Consider the following 24,169-nt stretch of genomic DNA (forward strand, 5'->3'; position numbering starts at 1 on the left):
CTTGCAACTCAGTCTCATCTTTCAGCTGACATTTCTTGAAAATCCTTGAATGCCTCTTCTATTCAACAGTCTCCACCGCCGCTTGAGCTCTAATAACCGACTCAAACACCTTTAGTACATCAACCATGCTCGACCACTCAACTAGGACCTAGTCATTCTCTCCACTCATCATGACAACATCTTTCTACTCTTATCCTTCTTGACTTAACTGTTGCTTTCAGTACGGTGGTTCACCTGTTCCTACTCAAACTGCTGGCCTGCCTTGATAATGCACCAACTGCTTAAATCTCTGCCTAATGCTCTAATCATTCACTCTCAAGTCTCCTGGTCCAATAAAACGTCAATGTCCACTTCACTGCTTGTGGTTGTTCCAAAACTTCTTTCCTTGGTTCCCTGCTAGTCTCGCTCTGTCCCGTCTAATTGGGTGAGATCACCTCCTTTCACATTTTTAGAATTTACATGCCAAATACATCCAAATCCTCGTATTTTGCCTTTAACTCACCGCTCAACTCTCAACTACAAACCCAAATCTCCAACTCTTCAGCCTCCACCACACGTTGAACCGACCTCACACTACCACCTAAAAGGTTGATTGCCTTAGCTAAACCCAGAGCCCAGCCTAAGCTCATTACTTGGCCTTCCAAGCAATTCACAGCTTGGCCCTACATAGCTTGCCACATTCTCTTCTGCTACACCTCAGTTACATCTCACAATCCCTCCCATTAGACACAAATGAGATCTCTGCCATCTGCCAAGCTTCATCTTCCCAAAGCGCACAAACACCTCTCAGACTGATGACGTTTCTGTTCATTTTACCAACATGATCATCTCCACAGGAGCACCCATACATCCATTCATTAGAGTGCAGGACTGTTGCCATCCAGCCCACTCTCAAGTCCGCCTTAAAAAATACATTTCATAAACCAAGAATTTTTCAAGCACAGCCTATTCATACACACATGTTCCCTTGCATTTCATTTCTTCATCTATTAGTGTTTGTCCAAGATCAGTAACTCAAACTCACATATTCTAATTTGATCATTACCTTGATTTTTCTTTTGCACATTATTTCTCTTTTAAATGTTAAGACTATTACATAAATAAAGAAGTGCCCAAAGCTCCTTTATACAGTGTATATAGCACCTGGCATTCCACTGCCTACTATACACAGGGTGTGACTGGGGCTAGCCTCTTTACACACTGCGCCTTGCATAAAGCGCTAATAATGTAATTGGGGACCAGATCTGATATCCGCAACATTGTTTAAGGTTTGTTCCCAATTTTGTTTGCGCAGTTTGGTCTAGGAGGGAAAGTTGTAGGGATTTCCATAACGTGCATTTCAAATTGAAACTCTAATTCGTAATTTGGCTAAATTACAGACCCACCTCTCCCTACATCCCCCCAAAAAGGTTTGCTGAATCAATGCCATTGAACGCATACAAACAGAGGCCGCAGCCTTCGCTGTGCTGAAACCAGCAACATAAGCAGAAACCACTAAAGACATTTTACGCCCACTTTAACAAGTAAAAAACAATTGAAAGATGTTTAACATGTTGAAACCAAAGAAGATGGCTACTGGGCATAAAGCAGGTATGAAAGGCAAGTTCTGTACAAAGGAATGGTTCGAGGACATGGGAACAGAGATCAGGATGGAAAAAGGGCAGGCTTTGTGAGGTACCCGGCTGGTACTGTCAGTATGGTTACAGGACAAGGCTGAAGGATTAGACCAGTGCATTTTCGGGGAAACACAAAGGATATGTTAGAACACAACCACCACAGATCCCAATGCATTGTTCATCTCTTTACATGAAATCAAGACATAGTTACAACCAACAGTCAACAGACATCTTACTATGATTTGTTCCAGTGCTAAGTGACACAGATTTAGTGTTCTAAATGCCTGTTATGCAAACTATGTCTGTTAACACCAGGATTAGTACAGAGCACCTCATAAAATCAACATGCCAATCAGACTAATTGGGACATTGTTTTATGCCTCACCTGAAAAGTTAACAAACATGGGATTTTACGTTTACGTTTTCAAAGAAGGGAAGATGACACACAATGTGGTTAAAGCACCATTTACAGAATGCACTCAAGAGGCCCTATAATCAAGTAATATATATAAAAACACAATAATGCTTGTGGAAATAATAAGAAAAAAATCCTAGTACTTATAATAATGATACTAATTCAGCACAGTGGCAATAATCCAGAAGAAGATGCATGAATTTAGAAAAAGCACTTTGAAAGCCCAGTAGGTAAAATATTTTGTAATTTATATTGAAAAGTCCAAAAAACGTGTACTGTGTCCCAAGTGAAAAGTGGACAACAGAGCAAAAAGCGACCATCTAATCAATTTACAAACATCATTCACAGTCTCCGGTAACAATGAAGGAGGCTGAATGCAATGGTTCGCTTTGCAGGTGTGTCGACAACATCTCGACCTCTTAAGAAGTATGACGTCTCATCGGGACCTAAAAATTGAGGGACACCTAAAATCAAATGGAGAGGGAGATCAATGACCTAGATAAAAACAGGAGTGGGAGATCAAAAGAATTTGCAAAAAAGGTTAGACTGCAATACCTGGGTTAAAATAGATATTCTGTCAGATTGGTAGAGCATACACCCAAGGGAAAGAGACTCAGTGGAATGAGGGAAAGAAGTAGTACTTACATAGGGCACGCCCGGGCGCTATTAAGAGGAGACAAATTTATAGAGGTAGTCGTTAGCTGGATAGACTACATGGCATATCAGAGATATTTATAGCTTTTTGGAAAAATGTACCCTTGTAAGTACGAGGGGTACTGACAGTATAGATCGTGTGTGTCCAATTACACGTCTGTAATGGGGGGTGGGTCAACTGAAAAGTCCTTTTCGGAATGAACGTCTGAAGAGAAGCTATGTCAACACAATTACCAGTGTGGTAACCACAATACTTAGCGGCTCTCACAAGGCATATTAATCAATTTTGAGGAAAGCTTACCGCATGTGAAAACGATTACTCAATAATGCGGTGCATCAGCGAATTTGGGACAATGAATGTCCGCTTAGCATCTAGATACACGGCCGATATGCGGAGAACAGCATCAGTCTGTCTCCGTCAGGAATGGAAGTCTGAATGCGGCGTGCAGCAATGATAGGTTGCCGGTCGCATCTGAAAGGAAGACAGTGCTAGCGATTGAGATGGTCGGTTCGCTAGACTCTATTACGATCGGGAATGCCGATCTATCTTTTTGTGGCTTGTGCTAAATAAAGTTATATACAGCTTCCAGAAGGCTACATGAATTAGTAGGATGCACAAGGACATAATATCACACCATAATGGTGGTGATATACAGGGAAGGGGGAGTATTATGATATGGAGTGTGTGTCTGCTGTAGCAACTCCAATTATGGGAAAAGGAACTGAAACCATGTTTATATTATTTAGTGAAGATAGTACTGTGTTATAATACGAAATGCAGGGAAGAGGGAAGAGATGTACTCCAATCTAGATTCGTATTACTATAAGTGCTGCTAACATGGCAGATTGTGTGTACCGGAGGTATAGGTAAATTATCAGTACGTACCAGACATGAAATACGGATATAGGAACAACATTGAGTAAAAAAATTACATCATTATTGTGTATACAAAACCACGCCATTCTTCTGAGGTGTTGAGATCATGGTTGATTGAGACAACTCGTTCTACCCATTTGCATTCCATCCTTTGCAAAATCTGTCCATTAGGGCCACCTCTTTCTGGAATGGAGGCCATTTCAATTTTTTGCCATTTCAGTTCTTCCGCTGTGTGATTCTTTTCTTTGTAGTGTGCAACCATAGAGGCATTTAGGACTCTACACCTTATCCAGCTTAGATGTTGACTGATGCAAGTCTTGATTGGTTGTGAGGTTTGTCCAATATATGGTAAGGTACAAGGGCACAAGATGCAACATACACACATTTCGAGATTTGCAACTTGAAAAGAAATTCATTTCTGGCTTGATATTCTCATGTTCAAACATCTTTGTACCAAAAAACATTCACAAGCCATACAATTGTTACAGCGTAGTGCCCTTTGACTGGTGGAAGACCCCAGGTGGTGTGCAGTGTTCTGGGTTTTTGGCCAACTTTTTTTGCGTAGATGAGTGTACTAAATGATCTTTTATGTTTTTCCCACGTTTGTAGGCAAACATCGGGACTACAATGGTAGGACTTATACTCTCAATTAGGTGCCAGCTTTTCTTATCAATCTGCGGATCTGGTGGGGGCGTGGACCAAGTCATTACACAAACCAGCTTCTCGAGAGGTGTCTTTGTTTTGGCAACAAGCAAATCCTCCCTAGGACAGTACCAGGCTTGTTTCCATGAGTTCCTGACTACTCTTCTGGGATAACCTCTATCGATCAGTTTGTCTTTCAGCATTTCAGCTTCTTTCATATAGTCCTCCTTCCAGGAATAATTTCTGCGAAGACGCAGGAATTGGCCAAAAGGCAGGCCATCTCTCAAAGCTCGAGGGTGATTGCGGTTACAGGCTAAAAGGGTATTCCTCTCTGTTGGCTTTCTGTAGAGGCCAGAGTATAAAATACAATTTTCAAGTTTTATAACTAGGTCAGAAAGGTTATCTCTGTTTTGTGTATAGTGGACGTAAAAGTTAGATCTCCATTTAGGTATGCAACAAAGTCATGGTTATCAACTTCTGTGCCTGACGAAATCAAAAAAATATCATCAATATGCTGTTTCTAGCAGGATATATTAGGATAACAGTAGTATCAAAATGCATGTTTTCAATGGTGTTGATCACGAACATGCTGTCCCTAACATAGGTTTCTTGTATGGGTAAAAAAATCTTTGATTAAAAAAATCAATATAGCGTCTAATCGGTTCCAAAACTGACCCACAACCAGGGATCGGGCGTCCGGTGGAGTTGTGGTGTTTTTTTGACTCTTGGGCAAGGTATACATGACTGGAGTGCGTGGTGTGTCATTATTCAGATATTCAAACTCTTTTTTTTTGGTTACATACCCTTGCTCCCTCCCCTCAGTGGTTATCTTCCAGATTTAATTTTTTATCCTGTTCAGTGGATTACATAACAATTTCGTATAGTGTTTTGTATCAGAGAGTTGCTAATTAAGCTCAGAGTCATAGTCACTTCTGTTTGAGATAACTATTCCACCACCATTATCCGCTGGTGTAAAAATGATATTTTCGTCATTTTTTTTTACCTTGTAATGCTCGCCTTTCCTCCAACGAGATGTTGTAGGGGAGAAAGCATCTTGTTGATTTTAAATGATGTAACCCTCTGAGAATGATCTTTTCAAAAGTTATTAGTTCATCCCGAAAATGACTTTTCAGTTGAAACATTCCCCATTACAGACATGTAATTGGACACATGCGATCTATACTGGCAGATCCCCTTCTACTTACAGGGGCACGTTTTCCCAAACACTGTAAATATCTCTGATATGCCATGTAGTCTATCCAGCTAACAACTACGTCTATAAATTCATGTTTCCTCTCGATAGCGCCCGGCCGGGCCCTATTAAGTACTACTTCTTTCCCTCATTCCACTGAGTCACTTTCCCTTGGTTGTACGCACCACCAATCTGACATAATATCTATTTTAACCTAGGTATTAAGGTCTAACCTTTTTTCCAAATTCTATTGATCTACTAGGTCATTGATCCCCCCGGTACATTTGATTTCAGGTGTCCCTCAATTCTTCGATCCTGATGAGACCACACATTTCTTAAGAGGTCGAAACGTAGTCGTCACACCCGCAAAGCGAACCATTGTAGTCAGCCTCCATCATTTTTACAGGAGACTGTGAATGATTAATGTAAATTGATTAGATGGTAGCTTTTTGCTCTCTTGTATTTTTGAAACCTTCATGTATGTCACAACCTGTCACTTTTGTATATAGGTTCCACTTTTCACTTGGGACACCGTACATGTATTTTGGACTTTTCAATATAAATTACAATGCATTTTACCTACTGGGCTTTTTCTAAATTCATACATCTTGTCCTGGATCATTGCCACTGTGCTGCAATAGTATCATTATTATAAGTACCAGGAGTATTTTCTTATTATTTCCACAGGCATCATTGTTTTTTTGTATATAATATGTACCCTGGTTCCGTGTGAGTAGGGTGTTCCTTATCTCCTTTGAATGCTACAATCAAGTAAGGCAGGTGTCTGGAATAGGGGGGATGCAATGTATGTCAATTTTTAGAAGATATGCCATGTCTGGCTTTATATTCAAATAGGCCTGTGTTTTGTCTATGCTTAAGAATCACTTTCAATTTCAGCCAGCTACCAATTTCTGAATATCAGTTACTCACCACAGGAGAACTCAGAAATCCTGTCTATGCCAACACCAGCGGACAGCAATAGTTGCTCTTTAAAATCTGACACCTAAAAAGAACAGAACAGAAATTAGTCAAAATATCTAAGCTGCAGCTGATGTTGATTTCTTTTGTGCCATGTAAGGAGTAACAGTCTGCTTCGGACAGCTTAAGCAAAAGAGAACCAAAAGAATAAGTTACTTACCTTCAGTATGCTCTTTCTGGTGATAGTGGGCACTGGAGCAATGGTGGAGGTTGAGGTGACTGAGGCCTTGACGATGATGCAAAGAACCAGCTGAGCAAATGACCCAAGGGGATGTGGTGCGTGGACAGCACCTTCCTCCTCTTGCGGCATTTCAAGGGCCACTGGGATAGCTCTTGCCCCTTTTCCCTCTTCTCCCTATTTCTCAGAGAAGGTAGTCTTTGTGTTTATGAGACCATTTGGCGGGGAGGGCAGTTGCCTGAAGAGATGAAAGCAAAGCTCTATGTGGCCAGGGGGCATGTAACGGGGCTAGCCGTGCCTAAACTGGATGGTGGTGCCGCTGAGGACCTGGACCTATGGTTGCACGGGATGTGCTTGGCTGTGGTTGTCGGGGTCCTCCCCATCTTTGGAAGAGACAGCTAGGGGCAACCAGGCTTGATGATCCCCCTGTCGTCAATATCTCTGCAGGAACCACCCCACATTCTAAAATATTGTCAATGACATCAGATTGTTGAGGGAAACAGTGAGAGCTTGAAGCAACCCTTTTTACTCCCAAAATAATCTTCGAGGCGATCTGCAGTAAATGCACGTCCCTAGAAGACAAGATTGTTAGTGTGCAGACTGAAAGCTCCTCCCTAAGCCAGGATCTGAAGAAAGTGGCTGAGTGAGTGAAGCAGAAAAGCAAATCTTCACTGCATAAGTCACACTACATGTTTTAAAGGCTGAAGTATACCACCTAATGGTAAAGACATCACAGCTTGAGAAGAAAGTGGTGGATACAGAGGGCAGGGCAAGGTGGTAAAACCACCGGTTAGTAGGGGTATATCAGAGACCCTGAAGGGCATGAGCCAGAGAAATTCCTGATGAACTGGCTCACATCCTGGATGACAGACTATAGATCAGCTTCATAACTGAAAGCGTAAATTGCGAATTCACGCCTCGGCTCCCTCCAAGCGTGCCGCACCATGATCGCCAACATTCTTAACTACCATGACGGAGATGCTGTGCTTTGTGCTGCAAGGAACAGATAGGATCTAAACATAGACTCTCCCAGAGAAACAAGTTACTTACTTTTGTCAATGCGCTTTCTGGTTGATACTCCAACTGCAGATTACTCACCTTAAAATTATACTCAGGCACCAGATTGGATCTGGAATTTCAGCCACCATTGCCGCCCTTCCCCTCACGGTTGAGCCTCAGCATAAATGTCACTGGGGCATGGTCAGACAAGCACATGGAGAGGATATGAGATTTGTAACCCTGAAAGCTCAACTGCCAGCACAAAAAAGTACTTTAGTCTACGATATTTTCTATGGGCACCGGATCAAAATGTAAATTCCTGATCACAATGGTATCTGACTTGCCATACATCACTAAACCGAAGTGCAGCGGTGCACCCTGGGAGGGGAGGCATATCTACACACTGTCACCCCTTGTGCTCATGTGTCTACAGTCTGTTTATCAAAGCACTGAAGTCACCACCCATTAGTCTGCAGATACTCCGAGGACTACATATGTTAATGTCTGCAATGCGGTTTCTATTAGTGTGGGTGGCAAATAAACACTCCAAAAAGTCCAATGGGAACCCTCAAGAATTCAGGAAAATACCACATATTATTAATTTATTCAGCACCCGAATCGCCCCGTAAGGGGTATCTACGTGCTTCGGACAATATACTATAGCCAAACTGAGATACCTCAGAAAAGATGGGCTTTTAGAAGCTTTCTGAACTGAAGGAGGCTCTGGCAGTCACAAAGCTGTCGGGGAGGCTCATTTCAGAAAGTCGGGGCAAGGGGAGTTAATGATTTGCCCCCTTTGCGAGCATTTTTAATTTTTGGAGTGCACAGGAGAAGCTTGGATCCTGATCGAAGGGGCCGAGAGGGAGTGTACTTAGTCAGTTTATCAGACAGATAAAGAGGCCCATGTCCATTGAGGGCCTTAAAAGTGATGCATCTGATCTTAAATTTCCACCAGAGCATTACAGTAGTCCAGACGGCTTTACACTAAGGCTTGCCTCAGTATTTTTCGCGTGGATGATGGTAGCATAGGAAATACTTTTCTGAGTAGGCTGATTGTGTGGAAACAAGATCCAGCAGTGGTAGCGGTGTGTGCTTCTAGAGTAAGATTCTGGTCAATGCGGATTCCTAAGTTCTTGACCACCAGTTTTGGAGAGGGGGCTGTGCCCAGCTCCTCCGGCCACCAACTGTAAATCCAGCTTATGGTTGCCCCTCCAAACAACATGATCTCGGATTTCTCAGCGTTCAGTTGGAGGAAGTTGGTACTCATCCAGGCGGCCATGGTCTTCATGCCCTCTGAGAAGATGTGTTGAATGTCAGGGCTGAATTGTCAAAGGTAAGGAGGAGCGGAGTGTCGCTGCATATGAGATGGGACTGAACCCAAGGTTCCTCATTAGTTTAGCCAAGGAAGTAACGTACATATTAAAGAGGGGAGAGCTCAAACAGGAGCCCTGTGGTACTCCCTTATTAACTTTGGTGGTATTAGATCTGAAGGTGACTGGGATCTATCTGTTAGAAAATCTGTCAGTCATTTTAATGTCACCCCCTGTACCCCGATGTCCTGTAGGCTCTCAAGTAGGATTTGGTGTGAGATGGTGTTAAACACCGTTGATAGGTCAAGCAGCACCAGAAGTGCTGCCTGACCATTGTCCAAGGCCATTCGGATGTTATCCATTACCTCTATCAAGGCGGACTCAGTGCTGTGCTCCGGCCGGAAGCCTGACTGGGAGACATATTGTCCCAGGGAATCATTTTTGTACTTCGATTTCCATGACCGAACTCGCCTAATGGATGAAACAAGACAGAAGTAGTAATCTTCTGCAAAAACACCTTCCCTGGTGGCCTGCCGAACTCAGGAACCACATCCCTCCTGGCAACCCATGCAAAGAACCTTAGAATAGTAACCAACATCAGTTCACTATGACCGGCCAAATGAATGCAGCCTCAGTCTCCTGCTTCCACACACTCAAGATGCTCAAGAAGATCTTCAAAGTGCTCCCCATCAACACTCGCAGAGCAGTCACCCAAGACTTCATCAACTGCAAGCTAGACTACAGCAACACACTCTATACTGGACGCAATGCTCAACTGACCAGAAGACTACAGACCATACAAAACCTGGTCGCCAAGCAGAGAGTCAACCTCCCATCCTGCGCCTGAAAGAGCTCCACTGTCTCACAATCCACAAACAGCATTCTTTAAACTCCTCACCCACACATACAAACCTTACACAACATTGGCCTCATTGTGCCTCAACAACTGCATACATTTTCACAAACCTACCAGACACCTTCGCTCAGCTTGACTCCTACTCACACACACACACACACACACCCCAGGTGCGCAGAAACGGATCCAGTGGTTGTCCCATCTCCTACCTTGCTTCTAAAACCTGGAAGAATGTGCCCCTGCACATCAGAGTCACCTACTTAGTTCTTGAATTCTGGAGGAAGCTGAACACCTGGCTCTTCCTCTACCCCCGACCCTGGCTCGGCCTTTACAGCTCCTGCTTTCAGGATAGTTTCCCGGGTGAGTTGTGTACAACACAACAACATAACAAATAACATAACATATAACATGATATGACATGTCAGATACACCAACCTGTCAGGAGAAAAAATTATATAGGATAGTTGAACAGAAAATGCCTGAAGTTCACTGACAGAACTAAGTGTTAACAATTCGAAAAACAGTCTTTAGCGTCAAAAGCCTCAGGGTACAAACGTGCATGCAATCCTTTAAGCCCCTCTACCAACACATGAAAACATGTCAATTTAATAAAGAGAGGAGATCAGTCAAATAAGAAAGCGGCAAAATGACAAGCTGCTCAGCCAGCAATGAATTGCCAGGCAAAAAGCTTTAGGGAATCTACCTGTCTGTTTTCATACACAGTAACAAACTTACACAAACAGCCAGAACAAAATTAACTTTGAAAATGGACATCAAGCAGCCAGAATTGTATCCACTACCTCTGGCAGAAGGTTACTTTGTTCTCAGCAATCTTCACACATGAAGGTGTAGCTTGTGGTGAATCAGAAATACAACGTTGTCCTCCCTGATGACAGAAGATCCTCCTTGAGAGGGAGCCGAAGTGGAGGGATGATGCTCCGATCTTGGATGTTAGGATACCAGACTCTCTAAGACCAATCATGGGGCTATCAAGGTGATCTGGACTCTGCCCTTCTGACATTCTTCAGGTCCCTATGTCATGCTGAAGCCGGAACAGAAAATTGCCTTCAGTCTCCAAAAGTACTGGCATTGAGGCAAGGAAAGAGGAGGGGCATCCTCCCAAGATACAGGGAGTGCATTTGTTCTCTCACAGAGCAACACATGCTGAGATCTAGCTGAAGTAACAGGTTACTTGGAACGTTAAGAACTAAAGACTCAGGTTAAAAAACAGGACAAGTGATCCATTCTCTATTGATTTTTTGCCTATTTATTGCAAGCCGAATGGATCTCAGCTTCTCTCTCCCCTGATTGATTACGAGATCATCAAATGCCTCAGGGAGCCAACGGTGCAGATCTTTAAGTTGAGTTTGGAAGCAAAGTATACAAAAAGGGATGAATAGAATGCTTGAATCAATCACAGCTACTGGCAATTACTTGGTCCGCATCCCAGGTCATCTTTATTTTGCACACCATTCCACCTCAATATGGACCCAGCCACATGCAAATCAGTTTTCACCCTACTCTAACAGGAACAGTCCAGCACAAACTGCCAGATCGGGTCCTTCCTAAACAGGAACACAAGAAACCTAGGACCAGTTTCATCCATATTAGGGCTCATCACTCAGGTATAGCTTGGTTGCTGTGACATAGTGTTCACGGGGCCCACATCTGGGAATACCTGTTCCACTTAGGGCCTGGCAGTTCAGGCTGGACTGTTCCTGTGATGGATGGAATGCTCAAACTAATCTCTGCCACTGGCAATCACTCAGGTCAAATTCCAGTCCTTTGTTTTTCGTGCACCATGCCACTCTAGACAAAGACCCACTCTATGCAAATCAGTATAGATCCTGCTCCACATCGAAATAGTCTGTCCTGAACTGCCAGGCGAGTACCCTCCAGAAAGGAACACAGGTAACCTCAGACCAGTTTCAACCTAAATGGGGCTTGTCAGTAGGATTTAGCTGGAGAGCTATGGAACATGGGTCTGCGATGGACATCTTCTTTTTACAGGTGCAGTACGGCTTACATCCTTTGGGTTTAGAGGGAGACAGCCCTGCACAATGCAAAAAAAGAATTTTAGAAACTTTGGTAAAAAAGCTAAAAAAAAAAATAGGAGCAGTGTTCCAGTTCTGCATCAAAGGGTGTGGAAAAAGAGGAACGTATGTCACAGTTGACACCTATAAGAAACACTGTGTCTTCACTTCCATAGGTGGGAAGAGTAGCCACAGAGCCCAGTGGCGCCACCTATCAATGTGAAGGGAGCTACTGCAGAAAGTTCTCCCGATCCAGCCTTGCACCTTGGAAGAATCAAAAGGTGAGGAATCTACAGTTAAAAGTATCCATCAGATAAATAAAAGACTCGCTTTAAGGGAACTCATGCATGTCAAGGATTTTTTAAAATCCCATTCTCCCATAATGAATAGAATATGATTTGAGAGTGGTATGTCATACTTCTAGTGAAATGTACAATTGTATCATCAGCAATTTGTGACAGTAGTGAAGGAAGTCTGATTTAACCAAATTTCTGATGGACCCAACTATTTGCTTTGGCTACCCCATTTATTTTGATAATTTCTCCAAAATCACCAGTTCTGGACACTTAAAGAAGCTAACAATGGATGCCACATAAGTGACATGCAAGGCTTTCAGAGTATTTACCCTTTTAGTTTCAAGTTGGGAGGAAGTGCTGCACATTTTCCTTTATTAGACCTTCACAATCAGCGGCAAAAACTGTACATTGCGAAGGCACCAATAGTTTTGTCCTCCCATACAAGGACTCTGAAGTAAAAGGGTCAATATGCAGCTTGGACAACACAGAAATCCATGAATCTGTCACGTCAGATTGCATGTTAAGAAGCTTAGTAGAGTAGTAGGTACCAATCTCCAGAACCCTGCTATGGAATGAAAAAGCAAGTCTAAAAACTCCATGCCTTACCCATTACTGCATGAGAAATCTGCAGTGCAGAATTTAGAACTACCTTTTGTTTTTTTGCAGAGAATTCAGCAAGGGTTCAATATGCCACTAAGCAGGATAATGTGATAAGTTGTTGGTTGAGGCTTCAAAGGCGGTATGGGGATTAAATCAAGAACAATCAATGGATGACTATTTAACTGTACAGCCAAATTGCCAATGTGCAGGATAGAGAAGATAGACTACATCACTCAAGCTATAATATTTTTAGTCTATTCAGTTGAATAATCTGAATGATCTCTTTCTTTCTTGGGTGAAGCAGATGTTTGAGACGTTGCATAATACCTGGTCACAGGAGTGCTACGAAGGACAACAAAGGAAATCAAGGGGAAGTGTTGATAACAAAAATGGTTCAGCCGAGAGCTAGTCTTTAAACATTTGGTTTAAAACTCCACTCCAAAGTACTGAGTTCCAAGTCAGTGAATCCCAGGGCAAGCGCTCACTCCAAAGGTACCTTCAAAATGTTAGTGGCTTTGAAAAGGTCATGCTGTTCGACAGGCTCACTAATCGTAAGGATATGTGCTCTCTCTCTCGAAGTACTTGAGCCTTCCCATTTAATCTACATCCCAAAAGAAGGGCCCAGGATGAAGGTGGCGGCCCGCTCATCAGTGCTAATAATTAATATTACCTTGGGACCACATGCCCTCACTAATTCCTTTTCACTAGATTTGACAGCTTCTGCTCCACAACTAAGCCAAGGGTGTACTTTTGTACCTGTTTCTTCATGTTCACAGACATGAGACAACTCTGTAGCAATCTTCAGTCAATTCTGGCACAATGGACGGAGCTCAATGGACCAAGATGCAATGAACATCGAACACGTACTTAGAAAGGGTCACCCAGCAAGAACTCCTTTCCACTTACAATGCACTGCCTGGAATCCATAGTGAACAACATGAATGGAAGGGCAAAGCTTTCTGTTTTTAGCCAATGCAAATGAATGAAAACAAAGAACAGCCCGAACAAGCAGGAATGCCAAAGAAGCCAATATCTGCATCCTTCTTGAAAGGCAGTAAAAACACAGGAGTACAGATTGGAGCCTCCTCCAGATGCACTGCTCCCTCACTCACACTGGGGATCCTCTCAGAATTTTAAAGTTACAGTTTTCTTATAGATTTGCTTATTCCAGTGTGGAGAGCAGAACATCAGTGCAACTGATTAGCATTTTCCACAGTGTACTGGAGGGTATCCTCATAACAGTTGCTAAAGAACACAGCATAAATGCATGATACAAAAGCACCATCTCCCTTACCGGCTGCATAGTTCCTCCTGCTATGATAACAGAGCGACACTCCTTCAGCACCTCGGCAAAGTGTACTGCAGGGTTAAGCAGGAGAAATTTCAGGCTGCTTTGGCCCACTGTTCCTGGGGTTAGTCGGAAACACAGAGCAAAAGAAACAATGAGAATGGCCCTTGGAGTCTATTTCATGTGTAAAAGTCTAGTAATAAAAGTAGCACATGCATACAACATTCACATAGATACACGTAGATAGCAACAACCTGAGAAACCTACTCAAAGAAGGTGGAACAGGGAGAGTAATAAGACATCTAGATCATCTGAACGTTTACAAATCAGCTGCATCACAGGCTCATGGAGAACTGAGGGCACAGAAGGGGAAAGAACCTATATTCCGTTCATAAAGTCCGACAGGGGCCCAAGCTCACATTTTCAATATGGTGTAATCATTGCTTTCTAAGCTTTTAACATAGCCACTCAGGCATTGGTAAAAGCTAATTATATCGATTGCTGAACATTGGTAAGCAAGATTAATTCCCATTGCCAATGCTGGTTTATTATTTTTTGTTTACTGCCCGAAGGGGCAATACATAATGAGTGGCATCGGTGTAGGAACGCCACTGATAACAGGTCTACTTTTCTGACATATGTAAACCTTGATGTACACAGAAGAGCACAATCCACTGTTATGAACCGGGTTGTGTAAAATGGTGTGTGGGCTAGGAGAAGTGTAACCATATGGCTTTGGAAATTGTAACATGAATTGTGAGTGTTCTAATTTTCGCAGGCCAGGCAATGCTGTATCTGAAAGAACACCTCCAAAGTTCTCCTCACCGCTGAGCCATCTGCCGTAGCAGGAGTGAACCTCCAGTGTAATATACTGAAATACTACATTAACAAGCATTGGCATAGCCAATAGGTCTCGCTTTTAGGACCTTAGTTATGCAGCACAGTAACCTTGGTGCAACAACATTAACTGTTGCATGGTTAAACACTTATAAGGTCCCAAAGGCGAGACCTATTGGCTATGCCAATGCTTGTTACCGTTGCTCTCGGGTCTCTGTTGACCCAGGTGATGCATCAGAATAAAGATGAAGCAAGCACTTCCCAGGGAAGATGTCATAACAGTGATTAAATGCTTTGGTTAACCACAGTTGTCATATCACTTCAGTGAATAACCTGCTTCCTATCTGGTTATTCATGCTAAAGACTTACTACGGATGCCATATACCTTAAAGCAGTAAAGAGAAGAGCCAACCCCAGAGAGAAACGGAGATTGAAGCCAGAGTGATGAGTTGTGGCATGGAGTAAAACACGGAGGGGAAAGCACCATATGTACAAGGGCATGCGGGGAGGATCATCTAAAAGGAGAAAAGGAGAAAAACAATGTTATGGGAGGAGCTACGGGAAACAGCCTTTACAACAAGGTTTTTACCTTGTTGTGCCTTTACCACGCATTTGTTAGCACCCATGTCTTTACCGCGAATATGAATTTACAGCACATGCCAATACCACGCATTGAAGGTTAAGATGGAGGGGTGGTGGGTCTCCCCCCACAAATACATTGTTTTTAAATCTAAACACAATGCGTAGTATTAGCATGCGTTGTAAATGCATATTCGCTGTAAAAACATGCATGCTTACAAATGCATGGCAAAGGCATACAATGCATTTACCTGCGTTGTACCGTCGTTCAACCAGGAGCTACACCACAAAACAAGATGGCAGCTCTTTGAACGGTTCTGGCGACGATCTACCGCCGCCCTGTGTGCCGTAGTTCCTAGTTGTGCACCTGGTAGCAAATAGGCTCTGGAGCGGGGTGCACTCAGATATATCTGATATTGGGGCGCTGGCGTAATGTGTTTACGGCTTCTGACGCTCTCCCCCCCATCCTCGCATACGCGACCACAAGTGGTGGTAAGCAAGGGGGTAAGGGAGTGTTAAAAAAATATATACACTTACCTCCTCGCCGCTCTGTCCCACATCGTCTCTCCTCCGTCGGCCGAACAGGTAGCAGGCAGGCTCCCCTGAGCCAATCACAACGCTGCATTGTGATTGGCTCCCCTAATCCAATCACAACACTGCAAGGCAGCATTGTGATTGGTCTGAGCACCATAATTCAGCGCTCAAAGGGGGAGAATAGGGGCCTAGGCATGTTCTCCACCCAGGCTGTAATGCAACCTGGGAGGAGAATATGCTAAGTGCGCATGACTGTTTGGCCAGCCTGAGACAAACGGCCAAAGCGTCATGCGCACTACAGTGTGTGCACCACTTCTACCCCCCCTGCCCTGTGAGCAGAGCCCACCCCATGCTGCTGCAGGAGGAACTAGTAAAATGATAATTTCATCAAGTTATCATTTTATTTTTCCTTTCCTTCACTGCTGCAATGCAATGGGGCGATGTTCCAACGCTTTAGCAGAAGAGCCGCCACTGGCGACTGCCCAGAGCGGATGACTACACTGGCAACCTGGTGGACCAACAGAGCTAGCTGTTTACTGTGCGGCAGTTGCCAGAAGGTTGCATGGACTAAAGTGGTACCGACCCTTGAGGGACAGCGGATGATAGAGAGAGGTGCTCCCATAGTTGGGCCCTGACCACTGGGAGAGGAGACCCACCCATGGGGCGAGGAAATCCTGGTGTAGGAGACTGCGTGTGCGACCTGGTGGAGCACAGGAGCGTGCTGTTTCTTGTGCAGTGGCTGCTGCAGGGGCTGCCTAGTCAGGCTCGGGGTGCTCCTATTACTGGGCCCCGCCCTGTGCAGAGGAGACCCAGCGGCACTGCTATTTTTCTTCTCTGCACAACCTGTCTTATTAGAGACCTCACTCACTCATGGGGTGCTCTTCCCTCACCACATAGAGGTGGGGGCTCCTGAACCATTTGATACCTGCTCCTTCTTGCTATTTCCTTTTGCTAGTGACGGGACGGAGGACTGCAAGGAGGGCCCCAATGGTTGCACCTGGCCTATTGTTGGGTTCTAGGGCTCTCATGACAGTGCTTTTCTAGAGCTAGGGTTTTCCCTGGTACTACTCATTTGGTACTCTCTCAGTGGAGAGACAGTCTGCCCTGGACACCTTGCCCCCACTTGCCCCTCTGACAATGGTACTTCCTATGCACCGTTAGCGTGTTGGTGGTTCCCATACTGGTGGACTACTATGGCTGGGATGTGTACTCTGCTGCTTCATTCACCCTGGGAAGCCCGCCTGGACACTTGGTATCACCTGGTACGTCCCCCCGCTGGACAGGCCTATGCTGCTAGGTATTCTGGTTCTTTACTTCTGCTGTACTTCACTCTGCTAGCCTTTATGCCCCAGGTACCTCAGCCTAGTCGACAGTGAGTTGCGACCTAGGACGGTGCCCTTCTCTGGAACTGTTTTTCTCAGTGCCATCTGGCCTCCCTCCCAACGGATTCACTGCCGACACCCTTGCACGAGAGAGTGCCTAGGGGTATTGCCTGTGTAACATCCTCTTCTTTCATGCCTGGTACAAAGGCAAAAAGACTGCTGTCCTTTGCTGAGGCAATATCAGGGGGCACCTTGTGGACACTTGCTACTATAGACACCATGGCTAAGAAAACGCTGGTGGTGATCCTCAAGGAGGTAAATGCCATGAGTGCCAAAATGTCTGCCTTTAATACCACTATTACATCTATGGAACCGGATATTAAGTACGTGGGGTCTCATCTCTTGCAAATACATTTGAGGCTCAATTCTGCGGACAAGAGTGTGAACAGACTGGACAGGCTCTAAGGTTAACTGCCAGACTGGGGTACTGGCATTCAGTGGCTGCAGTGGAAGGTGTCAGACTTGGAGAACCAGGTGCAGATGGATAATATCTGGCTATATGGGGTCCCAGAGGGTTTGGAGGGGGATAACATGCTGGACTTCCTTGGCCCCTTTCTGCCTACTCTAACTCAACTGGCATTCAAGGAGCCTTTGGAGTTCACACAGATTACGGGTGGTCCTCTGGCTCCCCTAGAGCAATGATGCCATGCACTTCACGCCATCAATATGTCGGGGCCATCCTGCAGGCTGCCAGAAATAATGGGGGACTGTTTCAGCACAATGGGGCCCTAATATATATCCCGGCGGATTTTGTGCATGAGACGGCAGTCAAATGCAACAAGCTGATGGCACTGTGCCCCTGCCTATCAAATTCAGCCTTTTGGACCTGGCCCTGATGATCATAACCGTAGAAGGCCGCACTACAGATTTCGACGGTCCCGACCTGCTGGAGTCTAACTCGACACCTGGGATGATATGATGGAAACGTCTTCTTACCCCAATCCATATTCGCTTCAAATGGAGGGGGGTGGCGACTTTGTGCAATGCCACTCCGCCCTCTTCCCACCACTGTCAGACAGAGAGGGCCTGGTCCGGGTGATCGATGTCCTGAACCAGGATAGGGGCCGGGACAAAGCCAGATCCCCTAGAAAGACAGACCTACGACCTCCTAAAAAGTTGCCACCTGCCTCGGTCTTAGACTTTGAAGCTGGTTCTCTTCTGCTTCATTTGTCCAACTTGTGCACCATGAATACTTCCTCTACTGCAGTTTTGTATTGCATTTCCCCTGCTTGGGGCAGCGTTTGCTTTATTGTTCTATGCTAGTGTTGCTGCTCATTGTCATGTTTGGTTATACCTGGGGAGGAGGTTGGGGGGTAGGGTTCAGGGGGTCGATTACCTCTGCAGACCCTGAGCCGACAGAGATGGGCTCATTGATCGGGCCCCTTTCCGCTGCCCTATATCCCTTGTGTGCGACTGGGTGACCCTCCACAGACCTTCCCATGATGGCATCTGGCAGGTTGGCGAGATACCCCGGTGCTTCCTACCAGGGTTACTTCCACAGACTACAGTTTGTTAGTTACTGTTGCTCACAGTTGTGCACAGTTACAGAAACCTCTCATTCCTAATTCTCACACCCACTCTCTCTGCTGACACTACTAAATCCATAACTGGTTAGCAGCCTTGCACCTACCTTTCTTGGGGTGGCTTTCCTTTGGACACGCACTCTACGACTTGGGCACCCGCCCTCTCCTTCTAATAGCCATGTAGATATCTTTCTTTATACATGGCAATGCCTCTCCTATCGTTTCGGGATTGGCCCCTTCGTGTTGTGTTCATGAATGTTAATAGACTGTGCAGTTTTGTTAATTGTAAAAAGTTCCTCAATTTCTTGCGACACCATAACACTGATGTGGCCATATTGCAAGAATTATATGTGGACATACGTGGGGTGGAAAAGTTACGTAGGGACTGGGTGGAACAGGTGGTGAGGAGTAGGTGCTGCACTATAGCTTTAGAGTCTAGTTAAGCTCGCCGCCAGGCCTCTTCCTGCTCATATATGTAAATGTGAGGTTGCTGTATTGATACATAAATCGCTCCCCCATGCTCTGTTCAAAACTTGGGTTGATCTAGAGGGCAGGTACGTCTTTATGAAATTGAAACCAGCAACGCACATTGTTGAATTTGGGAGCCATTCTTTCGACCACCACCCATACGGGTACACACAATGGGGTATATTCCAACTGTTATACCTTTGCCTGTGGGAAATGAGCCGAGAGCCCCGGGCTGAATATCTGACAGATCTGTAGCTCCTATTTATTGAAGTCTTGGTAGGCATTTATTAGAGATCCTAACACACATACTTTGATTTACCCACCTGCTATACCTCACAATGGTTGACACTCCCAGCGGGTTTCTGCTCTGCCCACATGCCCAATGTATGCACAGTGTATTCCTGCTATTGATTTGGACTCTCTGGATTGAGTGATTGATGCTGTGTTTTATACCGCTGCTCAAAGCGCATTTTACTTGCTTTTTATGTTTTTTTTCCTTTCTTATTTTTGTGGTTTTCTGGTTTATAGATTTCCTATCCAGTGTACTTTGCGATTGGGGACTTGGTGCAACTGCACTGCTGTTGATATGCCAATAAAGAATTGTTGCAACAAAAAAAAGTGTACAAACAAGTTGATTTAAATGAATTTTTTGTTATTTTAAACAAAAAAGATTATAACAAATCACAGAGTTTCTGTGCAAATGACAAACACAGTATTTTATAAGACATTCTATAGATGTATAAACTAAAGAACCGATGCCAATCAAATACTGAAGTATGAGGTTTTGTAAGATTTGAAATCAAACTGTCAAAATGCGTAAGCCTTACAGTCTCTTAGCACAAAAGTGAGTGAAATAAGCCCGATCCAGTGCTAAAAAACCTGTGAAATAAATACATTAAAGTGTTGCATTAACATTAGAGATTGTTTAGTTATTTTAGTTACCCTGTTTATTGATGATCACTCGACCATCCTTATTGGTACTGGTGAGTGCTGAGAGAAACCCTTCGATGAGCATTAGGGGAGAAGCCATGCGCGGCTGACCAATCTCAGTTGGTTCCTCTGGTGCAGTAACAGGGATGGCTGAAAGAGACAAACAGACAACATTGGTGTAAGGCATATAGGAAACTTCTACATCTATTGCAACAATGTAGCAACAACGTTAGTTGGAAAGAATAAGCACACAGAGTCAAATACAGCATTAAAGAGGAATCAACTACAAATAACAACACATGGAGAGAGCCAATGGCTTATGAAATGTGCAATCCAAGCCCTGTAAGTGATCAGCCACTGAATAGGTCACACACATGGCACTATTTAATACCAACAATAAGAGTTAGCCTTTTTCAGTACAACAGATTAATTACTGGGGACAAAGCTTGTTAACTGCGTTGAACAATTATGGGGCAGGTGTACAAAGGAGACAAATTTCAAGAAAATAATGATGGTTAGCATAGAGGGTTACTGACCGCTAGGGCATTACTAATGCTCTCCCTCTGACACCGCCAATCACTAGCCCTGTATTGCAACCCATTCCCGGTTCACTAAAGCAGCAAGGGAGAAGCAGGTTCTGGTAGAGAGGTGCGGAGAGTCGAAACCAAGTCTTTTTCGACAGCATGTACGACCCTGGTCGGTTGGTCCGCAGTCCTACGGAGGCAGAGACTGGGCCGGGCACAAGGAGAGCGGAGCCAAGGTGGCTGGCGCAATTCGGAACTGCTGAGCAGCACATACATACCCCTCGTTGGCAGCGACGGGCCCGCTGATAGTTCAATGTATGGCACTTGCTTGGTGGCGATCCAACAGAAAGTGACCTGGACCCAAGACGATCGTCCTGAACAGAGCTGGTGTGGCGCCGGCCATCTCGCATGGATGTGGTGACGCTGAAACGACTTTCACACCGAGGTGAGCTACTACCCTGTCGAAGCGGAAACCTTCCCCAAGCTCACTGAGCACTGGTGCGGCGGCAGCCTGGACAAGACGCAGTACAATATACACGGCCGGTGGCTCAAGCACTGACACTTGCAGATCGCCACGGAGGAGGTGGCAGGCCTATCACTCCAAAGGCCCAGCAAGGTCTTTGGAGACACAGCGGGCCCCGGAGGAGCCCGGGCAACTGCTGCGCGTCGCTGACCTAGCCGGACTAGAGATGCTGTGAAAACCTAAGAGCCCAGGGGGGAGCAAACTGCTTCCAGCGGCAGCCGACTTCAATGAGTAAAGCCGTGAGGCCTGGTAGGATGGAGCAAGGATTCCCTGTAGTCTGATGTCGGCCGGTGCAGCTCTTCCCCGGGACACCGCTCTGCGAGGGGTGGACTGGTGGTTGGACCCGCAGTCCCATACTGACAGATTACAGCCCTAGCTGGCAGCGGCCCTCAAGAGTAGTGAAGGGGTTGCACAGTGGCAACCTCGGGTGTGGTGACGCTGCGCCCGCCATCGTCCGTGCCGGACTGAGTGCGCAGACATCGGACGATATGATGGGAGACCGCGCTCCACTGAGCTAGCCTGGGGACTGCACCCGTGTTTCTGACAGATTCGCTGCAGAGGAGCAGCAGCTCCGGCAAGGCGCCTGCATTGAGGCAGGTGATCCTAGGGGTGGGATCAACGAATCGAGGTAGAGGCGGTGGGCGACCGTCTTGGTTCTCTTGGTGGCCGCATCGCATCAGGCCTAGCTAGGCCTGTGGCTGAGCGACGTATGCCGGATGGCCCGCGCATCGATTGCCACTTGCCTATTGTTAGCATGGGATCATCTTTAGACTCGCGGAGCACAGGTAGCCCCAATAACTAGGCCAGTGGAGACCACTTGCTGCCCAATTGGCGACTGTGCTGTGGTCTGGCAGCCCGACTAGAGCCTGATTTGCAACCCTCCAGGGCCTGTGTGTGACTGGCAGAGGACACCCCAGAAGAAGCTGCACAGGCATGAGATAAACTGGAGACTGACCCTTCTGATCTTGAAGAGCACCACTAGGTGGCCTGGAGGTCCAGATAAAAGGCCTAACACGGTCACATACGACAACTACGGACCTGTGGTGGACCCTAGAACGTAGCAGCCCCTCTAACAAGCGTCAGTAACTCTGAACACGAGCTATGGCGGCAGCATGCCTGAAAAAGGGTAGGAATGTCAAGGAGATGCTCCTAAAGCAGGCGGAGCCTCTAGTGCGAAAAACAATGCGCTCGCAGAATAAAACTCACAGGAGGCGGTAGAGGGCGGCGATGGACAGGCCTCCAAGGCCTTTATGTCGGAGCTGTTCTCCTCCCTGAAAGAAGATATCCAGGATTTGAAGTGCCAGCTCACCGCAGATTTGAAACAGCTCCGAAGAAATCTGGATGAGGTCGACGATCGTGTACTCACGCTCGAGGATCATAACAGGAACAGAGAGGAGGAGATCCATATGCCGCAACAAGACCTTCTCCGTTTGCTGGAACAACATGACCTGCAAGCACACACTGAAGACCTTGAGAACAGCTCTAGACGAAATAACGTATGGATTCGGGGAGTACCTTGGAAAGCGGAAGAAGATGATCTTAGATCCTACGTCCTGGCTCTTTTCCGACAGGTTCTGGGAGAAGACGACATGAAAGACATTCAGAAGGATCGGGCACACAGAGTGGGCCTACCCAGAGGCAATAATGTGCTGCCACCTGACAGTCTTGTCTGTGTCCACAATTTCCAGCTGAAGGAGCTGTTAATTCGGACTGCCAGTGAATCCCAACTTATCCATTTTAGAGGGCACACACCCGCTCTCTTTCAAGACCTCGCAGCATCCATTCTGTCCAAAAGGCAAGAATTACGAGTGGTAACCTCGCACCTGAGAGAGAAAGGAATCTCGTATTCCTGGGGGCATCCCTTCCGCATCATTTTTAAATATCAAGGGCACCTGCGCCAGCTACGAACCCTGAAGGAGGCGCTGGAAATTTTGGAACTGGAAAGTCCTTCATCGCCTGGGCATGAAAAAGGCCCTATAGAAGCCCTGCCGCAAAGGTCTCCACGATGGAACCAGGTCTGCAGGCCTGCCGCTGGGCTGCGACCGGACCCAAAGATAATGGCCAAAGAAAGAGAAGCAGTACTTTTTTCAATGTCCCAGCCTTTGGAGCGCCCGCTCACCCCTTGCCATGAATGGCATTGCAATGCCGGGATTGTGTAACCAATATGCAGCCGGAAGGGCAGGCGAGGACAGTTCATGTCACCAACTGAAGTTGTGAGTCTAATGCTCCTTAAGGATCAGGTACTCTATCATTTGACTCTGCTATTGAGCCATGGCCGCCAATGTTTTCCTACCACAGACAAACTCCTGTCTGGCTCAGCTGTAACTGTTTTGGGTTTTTGGGGGGGTTTTGTTGCTGCTCTATGTGGTTATACTTTTTTCTTAGGGTCTCGCACCAGTCTAGACGCACTTTCAGTTTTGCCTGCACCCGAGGACACTTGCCCACAGTCCCCCGAGTGCCTAGAAAAGGGGGGGTGGCACACTAGCTGACGGCAGGATAGTCGCACCTTAGTATGGATAAACTCCCTAAAATTATTTACCTCAATGTTTGAGGGCTCAACAATCCAGTTAAAATATCAGCAATCCTCTCCCTGTTAGAGAATTCAGGGGGTGATGTATGCCTCCTACAGGAGACGCATCTCCTCTCCAAAGATACCCAGCATATGTGCACTCGGCGTTTCCCCCAGCAGTATTGGTCCTCAGGCCCGTCCAAGAAAAATGGAGTGGCTATCCTACTACGAGCATTGTTCCCTAGCAAACTGGTAGCCACTCATTTAGAAATAAGGGGCGCTTGTTAGCTATTAGACTACTGTGGGAAGGCACATATGTTGCCTTGACCTCTATTTACAAAACAAACACTCAACAAGAAACGTTCATCATCAAAGCCCTCATGGAAGTTTTGACCTCCCCAGATGCAGCGGTATTGGCTGGGGGAG

General features: G+C 45.6%; 1 protein-coding gene across 3 annotated transcripts in view; it reads right to left on the reverse strand.

The window, feature by feature from the left end:
- Window positions 1-24,169, reverse strand: part of DDX11 (DEAD/H-box helicase 11) — a 471,297-nt gene that overhangs the window by 153,375 nt on the left and 293,753 nt on the right. For all 3 annotated transcript variants that reach the window (XM_078673722.1, XM_078673723.1, XM_078673721.1), the window contains exons 17-19: window positions 20,200-20,337; window positions 13,941-14,053; window positions 6,327-6,399 (exon numbers count right to left, since the gene is read on the reverse strand). In XM_078673722.1, coding sequence (XP_078529848.1) covers window positions 6,327-6,399; window positions 13,941-14,053; window positions 20,200-20,337 — 324 coding nt within the window. The remainder of the gene's footprint in view (window positions 1-6,326; window positions 6,400-13,940; window positions 14,054-20,199; window positions 20,338-24,169) is intronic.

The sequence above is a fragment of the Lissotriton helveticus genome, chromosome 1_1 (assembly GCF_964261635.1).
Source record: "Lissotriton helveticus chromosome 1_1, aLisHel1.1, whole genome shotgun sequence".
NCBI classification, from domain to species: Eukaryota; Metazoa; Chordata; class Amphibia; order Caudata; family Salamandridae; genus Lissotriton; species Lissotriton helveticus.